The sequence below is a fragment of the Delphinus delphis genome, chromosome 12 (assembly GCF_949987515.2).
Source record: "Delphinus delphis chromosome 12, mDelDel1.2, whole genome shotgun sequence".
NCBI classification, from domain to species: Eukaryota; Metazoa; Chordata; class Mammalia; order Artiodactyla; family Delphinidae; genus Delphinus; species Delphinus delphis.
The window spans coordinates 44757919-44771524 of NC_082694.2; the positions used below are offsets into that span (position 1 = coordinate 44757919).

Below are 13606 nucleotides of genomic sequence, written 5' to 3' on the forward strand. Positions count from 1 at the left end.
AAGATCCTTACTGCTTTTAAAATCAGAGCGATGGCCTGAGCTCCCTAGCCTAGGAGGTGAGCAGGAAGGAGAGGCTGCCCACGGGAACCAAGGCAGAGCACCCCAGCTCCCAGGGCCCACTTACTGTCGTCAGCCTTTCCAGGGCGGAGAACCTCTCGTCCCAGGTCGCTGCAGACTTTTCAAAAGCCTCGTGGCGCTTGATGAGCTTCTCCACCTCGTCCACGCTCTGGCCTATTTCTCGGCTGGACAGGTAGGGCTCCTGTCCGAGCAGCCAGGCCTCGGCCACACTGGCGTCCCTTGAGAACTGATGGACCTCCAAGACTGCACAGGGAGCCAAGAGTGAGTGTGGGGGCAGGGTGACTCGGGAGCTCAGGGAGGTGCTGCCCTCTGCTGGCAGCTGCCGGCACAACCAGCTTACAGTCTAGTCTAGATCTGCGCTGTGCCCATAAACGTCATGTGAGCCTCACGTGTACAGCTGTAACCTTCCCAGCAGCCACATTCAAAACAGGTGAAGCTGATTTCAAATGCATAATTTAGACAACCTGATATAGCTGTTATTTCAACACCTAATCAGTATAAAAATTAACTGAGTTGTGTTACATCTTTTTTTTTTCTCCTGTCTTTGAAACCCGACACGTGTTTTATACTTGGAGCACATCTTAATTTCGACCAGCCATGTTGCAAGTTCTGAAAAGCCCCACGTGGGCCGTGGCTACTGTACGGCCATGCAGGGCCAGGAGGTATGCTCTGCTCACTCAGCCCTACTTCAGTGAGGTAAGCCCCAGAGCCCTGAAGAACTCACAATTTACATATAACCAGGTTACTCTGATGGGACAGCCATTCACCAATCACCCTTTCTGGGGTGGCAGTGCCATGTTTTACTTCGGGGGGTTGAGAGGCAGGGAAGGATCTGGAAGCAGTAGGGAAAGTAGGGACAGTATGGGCTAAGGCTTCTGCTTTATTCATTCTGTTCCTCCACACGTGAGGAAACGCAGCATGACCTCTACCCACTGCAGCTGTGAGAAGGCAGGCCAGACCTCAGCTCTGCCTGCGCTGTGGCTGGCATTTTCATTATACCTTAAGCAGCAAAGGTTGGGGTCATTCAGGTAAGAAGACGACTGCGGGCAGCACTGGTGTCACCCTGGTGGCCTCCAACACGGCACAAGGAGATGCCCCCGCTGCTCGAGAAACTTGTCACCTCATCAGGAATGCCCAGCATGCAACCTGGTGCCTAGCTCACAGTGGAGTGTAATCTGGGTTTTGCTGAACTGAACTGAACTGAACCTGCCCTGGGGGCTGGCCAAACTAACAGACCAAACCCTCATCCAAAGAATGATCAAAAGTGGGATTTCTTTTTCAGAAGAATTGAGATGCCTCCACTAGGTCTCTTATACACCGTTCAGAAAAGGCCCCTTGGATTCTGCCTCTAGAAAGCACTCCTGGTGCCTGAGAATAAGGTTATAATATAAGATAAGGACAGAGCCCGGAGCCCCAAACACAGAATGGCAAAGTACGGTAAATAATGCTTCAGTTGGGCTACCCCTGCAGTTCATACCAATCGTAAATGCTCTTCCTGATACTGTATATTATGGACTCTGTGTTAGCTCACATATTCCTTTATAAAATGAGATTAAAAATAGGCTCTACCTCAGAGGGTTATTGTGGGAAGCCAATAAAGAAAAACATATAAAACACTTAGAATAATGCCCGGTTCACTGCAAAATCTTTATGGTTGTAAGCTTTCATAAGACCTAACAAGCCAACTTTCCATCTTCTTGACTCCACAGTAACAATTCTCCTTAAAGATAACTGGCGGAGAAGGGGCTCCTGTCTGCACTCTCCCAGAGGGATGCCACATCCTGTCGTCCCCATACTGTTCCTACACACTCAGACCCCACTCACAACACTGAGGCCAATCATGAGATGAAAGATAATGAATATGTCACAGGGAACTACTTAAAAATACTTACTAGCATGAAATGGTGAAACAGGATATTAAAAAAGCAGCATTCAGAAAGACTCCAAAAATCATTAAGAGATAACATCATATCAAGTCAATTAAAGCAGGTAAATAAACTGGCTTGCTTTCAGTGGGGACCCAAAAAGAACAGAGAGATTAGGTACATCCTTACTCAGTCTTAACCATTCCCATCGGTCTTCCCACTTGTCAATCATTTCTTTCCTCTTTTCCGTCAACTGCAGTAACTTCTCCTTGATCTGTGAGAAAAAGAGGACCCCAAGGACATCTTAATAGAGTAGATCACATCCTCCTAGTCTGACCCTTGATGGGCCACATTGCGGTACGCGGGCCTCTCACTGTTGTGGCCTCTCCCGCCGCGGAGCACAGGCTCCGGACGTGCAGGCCCAGCGCCCACGGCTCACGGGCCCAGCCGCTCCGCAGCATGTGGGACCCTCCCGGACCGGGGCACGAACCCGTGTCCGCTGCATCGGCAGGTGGACTCTCAACCGCTGCGCCACCAGGGAAGCCCAAGAAAAACACTTTTTATGTAGAGACCACCACTAAGGCAGGAAAGCTCTAAAGACTGCTCAGTTTATCTGCGTACTGGGAGAGGAGAGAAAAGCATGGCGACGTTCCTTCCAGAAGGGGCTGGGAGGAAGGCCGGACTCCACCCAAAGCTGCTCTGTCGTGAGGAGGCCAACAATGAATGCACTGAGCCCCCTCCAGACTCCGGGGCTCCCTGTGGCGAACACACTCAAGTTAAGAGCGGGGGCCGGCGAGAGGGGCAAAGCCCTGAGCTCTCGGAGGCCTCACACTGATAACCACTCCCCTCTGTGTCACCAGCATCCCAACTCGACTTAGCAACCACCCACTAAAGAGCAAACAGATCTAGGGCACAGGTGACAGAGAAGGGGTGACACCTTCTAGAACTGATGGAGGAGGTGAGAAAGGACGAACCCTTGACCAGAGGCCCTCAAAAATTGTCTTCGGTGCCATGGATTGATTGGCTCTATACCTAGAGACTTGCCTGTCTCATTCTACACATACAGGAAAGAAGCAAGGAGTTCTGAAACACAGGTAAGTGTGTGCATACGTGTGTGTGAATGTAAGCATAGATTTCTCTGTGTGTGTGTCTATATATGCCCCCCCACACATACACACACGCTCACAAGAGTGAGTCACTTTACATCTGAACACCAGCTGCGCTCACCACAGGGGCCCCAAAGCGTAAGCGGCATCCTACCTCCTCTGATGCGTAGTGCTTCCTCGCCAGCAGCGATTTCCCAAGTTCAATGCAGGTCGTGAAACTGTCATTACGAGCATCGATTTCTGCTTTGATACCTTGATGATTATTCATTAATAGTTCAACAGAGGACACATCCCTAAAATTACACAAATAATACTTCCTTTAGGAGACCAAGCCTTTCAAACAAATGTGTAGGTTTCAAAACACGTAATTAATTTGAAGGAAACTGGCGGCACAGTATCTGATTCACAGTCTGGGCGCAGGCTGGGTCACTGAGCTGCAGCACAGCGATGGTGTAACTCAGGCACAGCTTCACAGCCTAACACTGAGAATAAGGCTACTTTTATTTTTGTGTGTGCGCTGAAACAATTTTTCTAGGTGGAGACTAGAAAAACCACTGGATCTCTGTTCAACCTTTTACTCTGAAATGCACCTCAGGCTCTTCAAGAAGGTACAGAGGCAGTCACAGGCGTCCCCAGTTGTACCCCAGTGAGTTAGCTGCCGAAGGTTCAGGACATGTGTGTTTTAAAGAGCAGCAAATACTGTCTCCTTATTTAGACATGAAGACACACAGAGCAGGAACCAGCCAAGCAATCAGCGACTGGCAGAGCCGTGAGAACGTCTCATCCATCAAAACCGACTGACTGGAGAGTCCTGACCTAAGGAAACACAACTGCTTCAAGTATGTAACAACCGTATTTCTTCTTTTGGAGCACAGCCCATCTCTCAGGTACGGTGAGGGCTGGAGCCGGCAGGGGTGAACAGGAGGCTGTCTATGCGCCTGCTTGTACACCCACGAGCTCCTCTTCACCGCTCTGCATGAAATGTGGCCAAAGAGAAGACACAGAACAAATACTAAAAACGAATCCCGAGACACCATTAAAGCAGATGCTGAGTGTAAGAGGCACCTTTGGTAATATGTCTGAAAAGGGATAGAGTGGGTTTTGATCTGACAGACATAGAAAAAGAACTCAGAAAAGCCATCTCATTCCAGCGGTGAGGTAGAGCTAGTCCGGTCCCAGGTATGCGGCTGCTTTGAGGCACGAGGCCCACAGATGAGAGCAGGAGGGCCTGGGTGAGCGTGGACCCAGGGGGACAGGGTCGGGGAGAAATGGCGAGGGCTCCACAGGGCTCGACTACACCGGGCCCCTCGTTCCCTGACAACCGTGTGCAGGAGACAAGTGGCTCCCCCCAAAACCCCTCCCCGCCCCCGCTCTGGCCTCAAAGCTCTGGGGCAGGGCCCAGCCGGGAGGCCGGCAGCAGTACCGTGGCTTCTCCTGGGCTTCGATCTGCCGGATGACATCCTCCATCCACAGCATGAGGTCGCGCACCATGCTGAAGAAGCGGAACTTGTCCCCCGTGTCCACCAGCCGCACCCTGCGGCCCTCGCAGGCGTCCAGCAGGGCCTTCCAGGCTTCCAGGACCTCGTTCTCCCGCTTCTGGATGTCCTCGGCCTTGTCGCCCGCATAGGCGGCCTGGAGGCGGGCTGCATCCTCCTGCAGCTGTCTCACCTGTGAAGCCGCCAGGAGACGAGACAGGTCGGAGCTGGGCCTCTGCGCCACCACCCGGCCTCCCACTCCCCCTCTGCACACTATTCTGCCTTTGCGCTGATGGGAGCCCTGGTCGGGAAAGGTCCCCGGAGGTGGCCCAGGATGTGAAGGCGGCACAGAAACACACGGTATGCACCCAGATACAGTAAAGGATAAACACCTAATCTGCTCCTGCATGGTACCGACGGTGTCTCTGTAAAATCAGGAATGAGAGACTGCCATCAGGAACTCCTGTGGAAACACCTTTTCCATTAGCTACGTGATGCTGCTGCTGAAAACAATGTACGCATCACCGGTAAGAGCTCCCACAACGGCACTTTCCAACGTGAAAAACAAAAAGCAGCATTTAATGCAGTTGAAAATGCTGATGCCAAAGAAGGGAAAATCTTAACCAGCCAAACACTTCAATAAAAACTCTGGAGAGCAAGAAATGCCCGTGAGCCTTATGAAAATATGCTACGTGGAGATACCGTAATTTGTCATCTCCTAGTTGGCAAAAATTCAAGCTTGATGATGTATATATATGTCAGTGAGCTGGTTCACTGCTGACGGGACAAAAGGTTACAGCTCCTGCAGAAAGGTGCAGGCAGTACCCACCAAACTCATAAATGCGTGTGCCTTTTGATTTCATGATTCCACTTGGGGGAATTTATCCTACATATACGCTTGCACTTTTAGGAAATGAAATACACATAAGGTCATTTATTGCACCAATGTCTGTAAGTGCAGAAGACTGAAAATAAAAGTATCTGTTCGGCCAGGAGGGACTGGTTAAATTACAGTGGCACAGTCATACAGGAGGCTCCCATGCAGTCATGAAAAAGAATGCGGAAGGGCTCTGTGTACTCATATGAGAAGTACGCCAAGATGACGGCTATGTAGAGAAGGCAAAGCACAGAGAGTGTACATAATGTCAATACTTTCTGTGTAAAAAGAGGGAAAAAAAAACAAGAAAAGGCTTTCACCCTTTTGTTGGGGGCGAGGGTGGTGGTGGAGGGCAGATACACCTTTACAAGAGAAACTGATAACCGTGGCTTATTTTGTATTCAAAAATTTCCATCTCTTATGTTTTATATGAAGTGCGTATTAGTAATGCCATACTCGTGCACAACATCTAATTTGAAATATACGTGCATGGGGAGCGCACACTCGATCTTCATTTACTGATCAAAGTCTGAAGACAACAGACATCCTGAATGATAGCAGCCTTCAGATGTCCGTGAGGGGAGTTATGTGGAGAAACATCACGGGGCGGGGGATGGACACTGGGGCTTGCGGGGAGGTGTACCGACCCCCATCACTCAAAAGGCTCTGGGTGGTGGTAGGTAAGGAAAACACATTTCTGCAAGAGATGCAAAGAAGAATCAATGGGGTTTGGTTTCCCTGGTGATTTGACTTCCGTATCCTAAGAGACTTTTGGAAACATTCTTTAAATATGGCTCAGGTACTAACTCAAATCACGATAAGCAAGTTCCTAGGAAATTATTTGAAAAGCTTATCTCCTATATGACTAACCAAATCTTTCCAAACAAGTTAAAAAAAAAAAAAAGTTTCCTGGATCTCTAGCTGTTTTTAATTTGTTCTCACAACAACAAACAAGGTAGACGAGGAGAGCGAAAGCAGAAATTCCCGCTAGAATTAACTACTGCTTTGAGGAGTCACTGCAGACCATCATCAGGTTCCCTCATGTCCACTGTTCCCGCACTGAATAGAGGATGGCGGCGGGTCAGGCTGGCATTAAGAGTAAAGCAGCCAAGGAGGAAACGCCATCGGCTTCTGGAGCCTGCACCGAGAGCCCTCCCTTCTGCTCTAACTGCAGGAGGGGCATGCATACTTTTGTGGCTGAAATGGCCTGGCCCAGCGGGTATGGTGAGGTGCAGACTACCAGGCTTGACGGAACAGATTCCTGCCCTGGACGTTCCTGGACTCTCAGTGGGCTCTCCTGCATCTCTCTGAGCCTCACAAAGTGAAGGGATTTAATGAAACAAAAAATGAAGGAGCAACTCTACCATCTCTGGAGTCTCCTGAAGTTCTAAAAGTAAATGATTTTACAGGTGCAGAGGAAAGACCTGCTGCTAATAAGGCTTCCAGGCATTCCAGAAGTTCTCTCAAGCTTTTTAAAAACTGTAACAATACACACTGCAATCCTTAAAGCATCAGGGAACCGAAGCTTAGGAAGGAAATTAAAACTTGCAGCGATACAGCGTGATAGGCTCAATTCAAGCCAGGGTCGGCCCTTCTCTGGTGGCCGCGCTCTAACTGCACGTGCATGTCAGATTGCATGGTTCAGGATCCTTACACGCTCACCTGGTGCTCCAGGACCTTACATGCAGTGAGAGCCACTGAACAGGAAGCTGACAAGCTTTGGAATGGAGAATCCGCCAGCCGTGGAGGAAAGGCTGGAAACCCGCACAATGCATGGGGGGCGCTTTTAAATTCTGCCTGATGCAGACCCTCAGCCACTCCACAAATCTCTTACATATTCCCTCCACACCTTCTACCCCAAGGATGGAAAAGGGGAAGCCACTTAACGTGAATGGAGCCCCAGCTGTGCGCTACCTTTGCTTTTAGAAGGGGCAAATTCAGGGGAAAACAACAGCAGTAAAGGTGGTCCTTCCACAGAACAAACCCCAAAGCACACCAAAGAAGGCTGGCACACTAGATCGGGGCGGGCCCACGGCAAACCTGGGCTCCCTGTTTTTATAAAGCTTTGCTGGCACACAGCCACGCCCTTCGCTTTCGGATTGTCCGTGGCTGCTTCATGCTACGATGGCGGAGATGAGTAGTTGTAACGGACTGTATGTCCCACAACACCAAAACTCTGTACTGTCTGGGCTTCTACAGAAGAAGTCTGCCAACCCCTGCAGTAGATCACTGACGTGCTTCTAAAAGGTAAAAACAAACCTCCTGATATCCTGAGGGCTGATATGTTTAAGAAAACGGACTTCTTCTCTAAGATCTTGAAATTTAAGGGAAAAGACAGATACAATTTATTTTTCATCTAACAGGCATAAGACTAAGCAGTAAACTGTGCAGGAATGAGAGTGTGAATTAGAGAGTGATTATACTACAGATCGTTACTGTTATATTGTTATCACTTTGCCAGGCAGCTCTTAAACAAAGCCTTAGTGTTAACTACTTCATAGCGGGGAGGGGAAGAGCGGGCATAGTAAAACGTTAGAGTCTTGTTTTCTCTCTTCTCCGATACATAACTCAGACTCTGGTTGATGGAAAATAATGAGGTATCATTTTGGAAATTATTCCGGATGGATATGCCAACGTAATTCAAATTCTTGTTGAGAAGGCCTAAAACTTGTAAATGTCTGTGTACGTGTCTGGGTTGTTTATTTTAATCATAAGTACTGTTCATCCAACAGTGTCTGCAAAATGTGGCACACTGAGAATGTTACGGATTGGTAAGTTCTCCCAGATGGAGCGTTACAACAGTGTGTGTGATACACGTGTGTGCACACGCATGTCCGTTTGATTTGGGCAATTCTCTGAGGCATGTTTTGCGGAGCCAAGGAATGGAAAGAGGTGCTCCGAGAGGCACAGAGACACTACGGAAAGAAGCCCTCCCACCACCGCTGGGCAGCGCCTCACCCACCTGAGTGCCCAGAGCCTGGATGTCGTGCTCAAACGTGGTGTGCATTCTCTGTAAGGTCTCCACTGTGTTCTGATCTCTCCCGAGCTCCTCAGGGAGTTTCTTGTGCTTGTCCTGGATGCGCCCAAAGATCTCCTTGGCATCATGGTAAAACTTGTGCAGTTCATAGGAGGCAGCGAGGATCTGCGTCCTCGTGTCGATGAGCTCCAGGAGGTCAGCCCAGGCTTCGTTGAGCCCGTCCTTCCACTCGGCGATGGTGGCGGCATCCGAGTGTCCAGAGTTGATGAGTTCATCTGCCATGTGATTGACCGTGTCCACGCGCTCCTGCCCAATGTTCCCTGTGTCCCGGGCAAATTCCCGGAATCGTTCTTGTAGCATCTGAAACAGGGATGCGCACCAAGAAATCAGTGAGACTACTGTGAACACTTTATTTCTTGATCACACGAATGTCCTTTGGAGAGAAATGCCTGACTTAACAGATCTCAGCTCCAAAGCCTCTTTATCAATCAGGCTTCCTCCTTGCTCACTGCCACCGAGTAAGGCCCAGGCTCCATCTCCTCTGACCAGAGGAGGACAGGGCGCAGCAGAGAAGTTCAACAACCCCCAAGTCACCCGGTGACCAAAGTGTCAAGCTGAAACGAAACCCCGCCATCTTTGGCTCGAGTCTGGGGTGCGTTCTCTGCTCGCAGAGAGGCGCGCAAGGGGCCTTCCGCAGCCCGCGTGCGCCGCGCGGCCGCCCGGGCCCTGCCCGCGGTACTTGCCGTGACGTGCTCGTAGTCCTGCCCCAGCTCGTGTGACCCTGCGACCACCTCCCTCTCGGCGATCCACTGCTCCAGGTCGTCGACCTCCCGGTTGAGCTGGAACAGCCGGTGCCTCTCGTCCAGCTTGCCCCTCCTCTCCTCGGCCAGGTCCTTGAGGCCCGCATACAGCTTGTCCACTTTGGACTGCCGCATGCTGATGCGCTCACTGTGGGGCGGGGGGGGGAGACGAGGGGGACATGTTCTTCAGGGAGCCAGTAAACGAGGGGAAATGCCAGGAGATCACGTTTTACAACATTTCTCAAAGGAAACCTCAAGTTAACCTATTTAGCCTAAAAAATAAAACTCTGAACTTTGACCTCAAGTAATGAAGAGGCAACGTGTAACAAAACACAGTGATTGAGGACAAAGGCCATCCTGGCCGTGATGACGGAGGGAGGGGAGAGAAATCAAAACACTGCACTGCTGGCTCCATATGTCAGGACTTCCTCTGACATTAGAAGTCAACCCAGGATCCGTTCTCAGGTGCCATGTTGTCGAAGGGACAGATAACATCCCCGTCTGTGCACACCTTGACCTTCTCTGGGCTGCATGCTCTTCCCTGCCAGGAGGGCGAGCCCTGCGGCTCCCCTTTCCTGGGTCCTGGGGGTGCAGCATCCACCCCCTCCCTCCAACTTCTCCCAGAATGACAGTCTTCCAGCATGAAAGCAGTCAGACAAGGACTTCTTGATGCCTGTCCTTGGGAGACGAGGAAGGCCACTTTCCTGGGAGTCCTGATCACGGACCCCTGAAGGACCCCCTGTACCAACCCAGCCACTGACCTCATCTCCAACTGGCCTCGGTTAATGCACAAAGCCGATTGTTGTCTGCCTGAGCCGTAACAGGCAGTTCCAGAGAAAGCCAAAAATGACTGCCACTGAAGTGAGCGTGTGAGCCTGGTATGTAACAGTGCAGGAGTACCACACACTCCTTTTTCTTATTCCCGAGACATTCTCAGGACTCAATGTATAAGAGTTCAGAGGCGGCATCATTTTCTTCTCGGTACAGGCCCAAGTATCCTTATCCATTGTTCTATTAAAACTAGTAATTACCTTCCTAAACTGGGTGACTTTTTAAACCCAAGGGTAGGTGCTTTTATCACCTGTATATCCATGCAAGTCAATCGGTACTTCTGACGCACGACACCAATAATCTTCTCTCAATAGGGCTTGGCCAGCAGGAGATAATCAGCCCGCAAGAGTGAGCTCCTGTAATGCAACCGTTCACCCTTCCTGTTCAGCACAGGCCTACTTGGGTCTGTTTTAAAAATGCTTCCCAAAGATCTACATTACCAGTTACTCGAACAAGAGGCCCTGACTGGGGAGGAACTGACAAACCAGTCTCATCTTCACGGAATGGCACTCACCTTTCGGGATGGCTGTCAGCCACCAGGGCCCGGCTGGTCTTGGAGAGCTGATGCACCGTCTCCGCGTAGTCCTCCACGGCTTGTTCCAGAATCTGGTGCTTCTTCAACATGGAGACGGCGCTCTGCTCATCCTGCTTAGAGAGGGGGACGTCACAACCACAGCCGTCCCCCCGCCCCTTGACCCAAAACCCCCCGGAAGAGGTGGTGTGGCCGGAGGAAGACTTGGCAGAAAGAAAAAAAAGCCACAGGTGTGATATGGGCGCTGGAATACGGAGAGCTCCACGAGCTTCAATGTGGACTGGACTGTGGGAGCCTCTGAAAGACGGACATGAGGATGACGCAGGGTGACGAGCACCCGCTGGAGTATGAGGTAAAGCCCAGGCCAAACCAAGCGTGTCCTGGCTGGCTGAAAACCTCTCCACGGTCTAGCAGATGTAGATAACAGCATCCTGGTGAGAATACTTTCAAATGCTGCCAGACTGTCTCAAAACAAAAGCATCTAGTATATACCGTAAAAGGCAGACTTCGGCAAATTTCTATTTAAAAAAGCGGAGGGCATGGCGAATCCGGTCTTAACGACAATACCGGTATTCAAACAAGAAAACTCTGCGTCGAGGGGCAAAGAGCCAGGTTCCAGCCACCGGTATGCACCACGCTGCCCCCACGACCAAGGCGACAACGAAACGTTTCACAAGGACGTCGCCCCCAGCGGTGCACAAGCTCAGGCTCTGTGTCTGAGGCTCTCCGGCGGCAGGGGTGGGGGTAGGGGGCTCGGCCTCCCTGCCTCACCTTGGCCTTCTCCTCGGACATCATGTACAGCTCCTGCTCGCTCATCCACGCCTCGGCCTCGGCCGCGTCGAAGTAGTACTGCTGGGCCTTGTGCGCCTCCTCCAGCCGCCGGTGCCGCTTCTCCGTCTCCTCGATGAGGAGGCCCCACAGCTGCTTCAGGTCGGCCAGCCTCTGCCGGATGGCCTCGGCGTTGAGGCTGCTGTCCGTGACGATGTTCTGGCTCCTCTCAAAGATGTCGTCGATGCGGGGCTGGTGGCCCTGGATCTCCTTCTGCAGGGTCTGTGGGAGCCGGGCATACACGCCGGAGGCTTGCTAAGCCGCGGCAGCTTGCTGCTTGCGCCGCGCCTCGGGGGCCGAGGGGAAGCCGCCAGCCCTCAGGGCTGCCCCGCTCACAGCCCTGCCGCGTGGCGCCGATTTGGCGGGAGGAGCCAGCCCCCCAGCAGACACGCTTACCTGATTTTTCTTTATTAACAGCTGCACGGTCTGGAGGTTGTGGCCGTGATCCGTGGAAGTTGCCAAAGGCATCCTCTCTCCAACCCACAACTGGAAGGAAGTGTAAATAGGTGGTCAGGGCCACTCAAAGAGAACAAATATTGGATGCAAACGAGGGCAGGAGGGGAGAGCAGGGAGGCCAGCGTGAGAGAGGAAGTGTGTTCAACCCCACTGGGGGATAAACGACAAGGGCCTGCTGTACAGCACAGTGAACCATATTCAATATCCTGTGATACACCGTAATGGAAAAGAATATGAAAAAGGACATAGACACGTATAACTGAGTCACTCTGCTGTACAGCGGAAATTAACACAACATTATAAATCAACTATACTTTAATACAATTTAGAAAAAGAAAAAGAATCCCACTGGGAAGGGCGGCCTGGGGAGTCTGCCCTTCTTCTCTGATACAGGGCACGGGCCAGTCTTCCAGACCTTATTTCATCCTCAATACCGGACTCCCCGTGAGTCCTCATTATTTGTTTTTAAAACTACGGTTCGAGGGGCATTAAACCCTTGAGTTATGCTTAGAAAACCCGACAGAAAAACAGAGTTACATTTTGTGTGGATACACAGAGCAGGGCTGGGACGGCTCAGCCCACTGACGTGACCAAGGTGGGTCGGGCCCAGCAGTGAGAACACGGGCACCAGGCTGGCCAGGCAGGGAGGTACTCACGATCTCGTCCTCCACGTCCCTGTTGAACTGATGGATCTCTCTGGAGGCCAGCAGGTTCTGCTTCCTCTCATTCAGGGGCTCCAGCAGCGCCATGAACTTGGTCTGCACGGTGAGGCGCTTGCTGTCCACCTCATCCGTGCTCTTCCCCTCCTGGCTCAGGGCCTGCGCCTGGCTCTGGAGCTCTTCGATCTCCTTCTTCCGCACCTCCATCTGATTCTCCAGCATCTGAGGGCGAAGACAGACCCACCTTCACACCCGAGACGAGGGACACACGGAGGGTGCTGTAAAATGTTCCCCTGTGGCACTGGTCACAACGGAAGACCCAAGAATATTCACTGATACAGTGGAGCGCCCAAGAAATGGTTCCGCACGGCCAGCGAACCAGCAATTAGCGCTCCACTTCGTCAGCTGATCTTTCCAAAAAAAATCCCTAGAAAGATTTTTTTTCAACTTGGGAGCAACTGTCAAGTTTACCCAGGAACTTAGGAGGCAAATGACAGGGGAAACAAGAATTAATTATGGGGAAAGGAAAGGACAGCCTTCATCTGCCTGTTCAGAAGCCATAACGACGTTGGAAACCAGCTGAACCCCCAGGAAGGAGTCAGGCCTTCTGCTTCCAGTTCTTTTAGGCCAGAAGGACGGCCAATGTTACCATCTCCTCTTGATTTCTTCAGTCAGAAAGCTGATTATTCTTTTTTAAAACACTGGATAATGGCTAAAAACATCCTAACTGTGTATTTACATGAGGAAAACGAGCAAAAGCAGAAGCAGAGGTCTCTCACTCAGGAAAGACCACCCCGGGAAGCCCACACACTGCCGGCTTAGAGACAAGGGCTGGCATCTGAGAATAAACCGACTCTTTTCTTAGGTAGGGGAGGACTCGGCCACACACTGCAAACCTGGCCCAGGGAGCCCCTGCCAGGTTCTGCCACCAACCTGCTTGCTCAACCTCACCAGAGCTGCTTCCTCCTCAATTCAGAGTAAATTCATTGGCCCTTAGATGGGCTTTACTGTGACGCAAAAAAACCCAAATTTCTTTTATTATTTATCAAGTGCCCTGAACAACTCAGGTAACTATCACATACCTAGACGTTATACAGCCAAGTATGCAAACACAATGACCTT

The 13606-nt window shown here is 51.1% G+C and overlaps 1 protein-coding gene across 4 annotated transcripts in view; it reads right to left on the reverse strand.

The window, feature by feature from the left end:
• SPTBN1 (spectrin beta, non-erythrocytic 1) overlaps positions 1-13606 on the reverse strand; it is a 198932-nt gene that overhangs the window by 11782 nt on the left and 173544 nt on the right. For all 4 annotated transcript variants that reach the window (XM_060026609.1, XM_060026610.1, XM_060026611.1 and 1 more), the window contains 10 exons: positions 12482-12706; positions 11766-11855; positions 11313-11591; positions 10524-10654; positions 9122-9326; positions 8364-8738; positions 4473-4717; positions 3204-3342; positions 2133-2217; positions 125-321 (listed from right to left, as the gene is read on the reverse strand). In XM_060026609.1, coding sequence (XP_059882592.1) covers positions 125-321; positions 2133-2217; positions 3204-3342; positions 4473-4717; positions 8364-8738; positions 9122-9326; positions 10524-10654; positions 11313-11591; positions 11766-11855; positions 12482-12706 — 1971 coding nt within the window. The remainder of the gene's footprint in view (positions 1-124; positions 322-2132; positions 2218-3203; positions 3343-4472; positions 4718-8363; positions 8739-9121; positions 9327-10523; positions 10655-11312; positions 11592-11765; positions 11856-12481; positions 12707-13606) is intronic.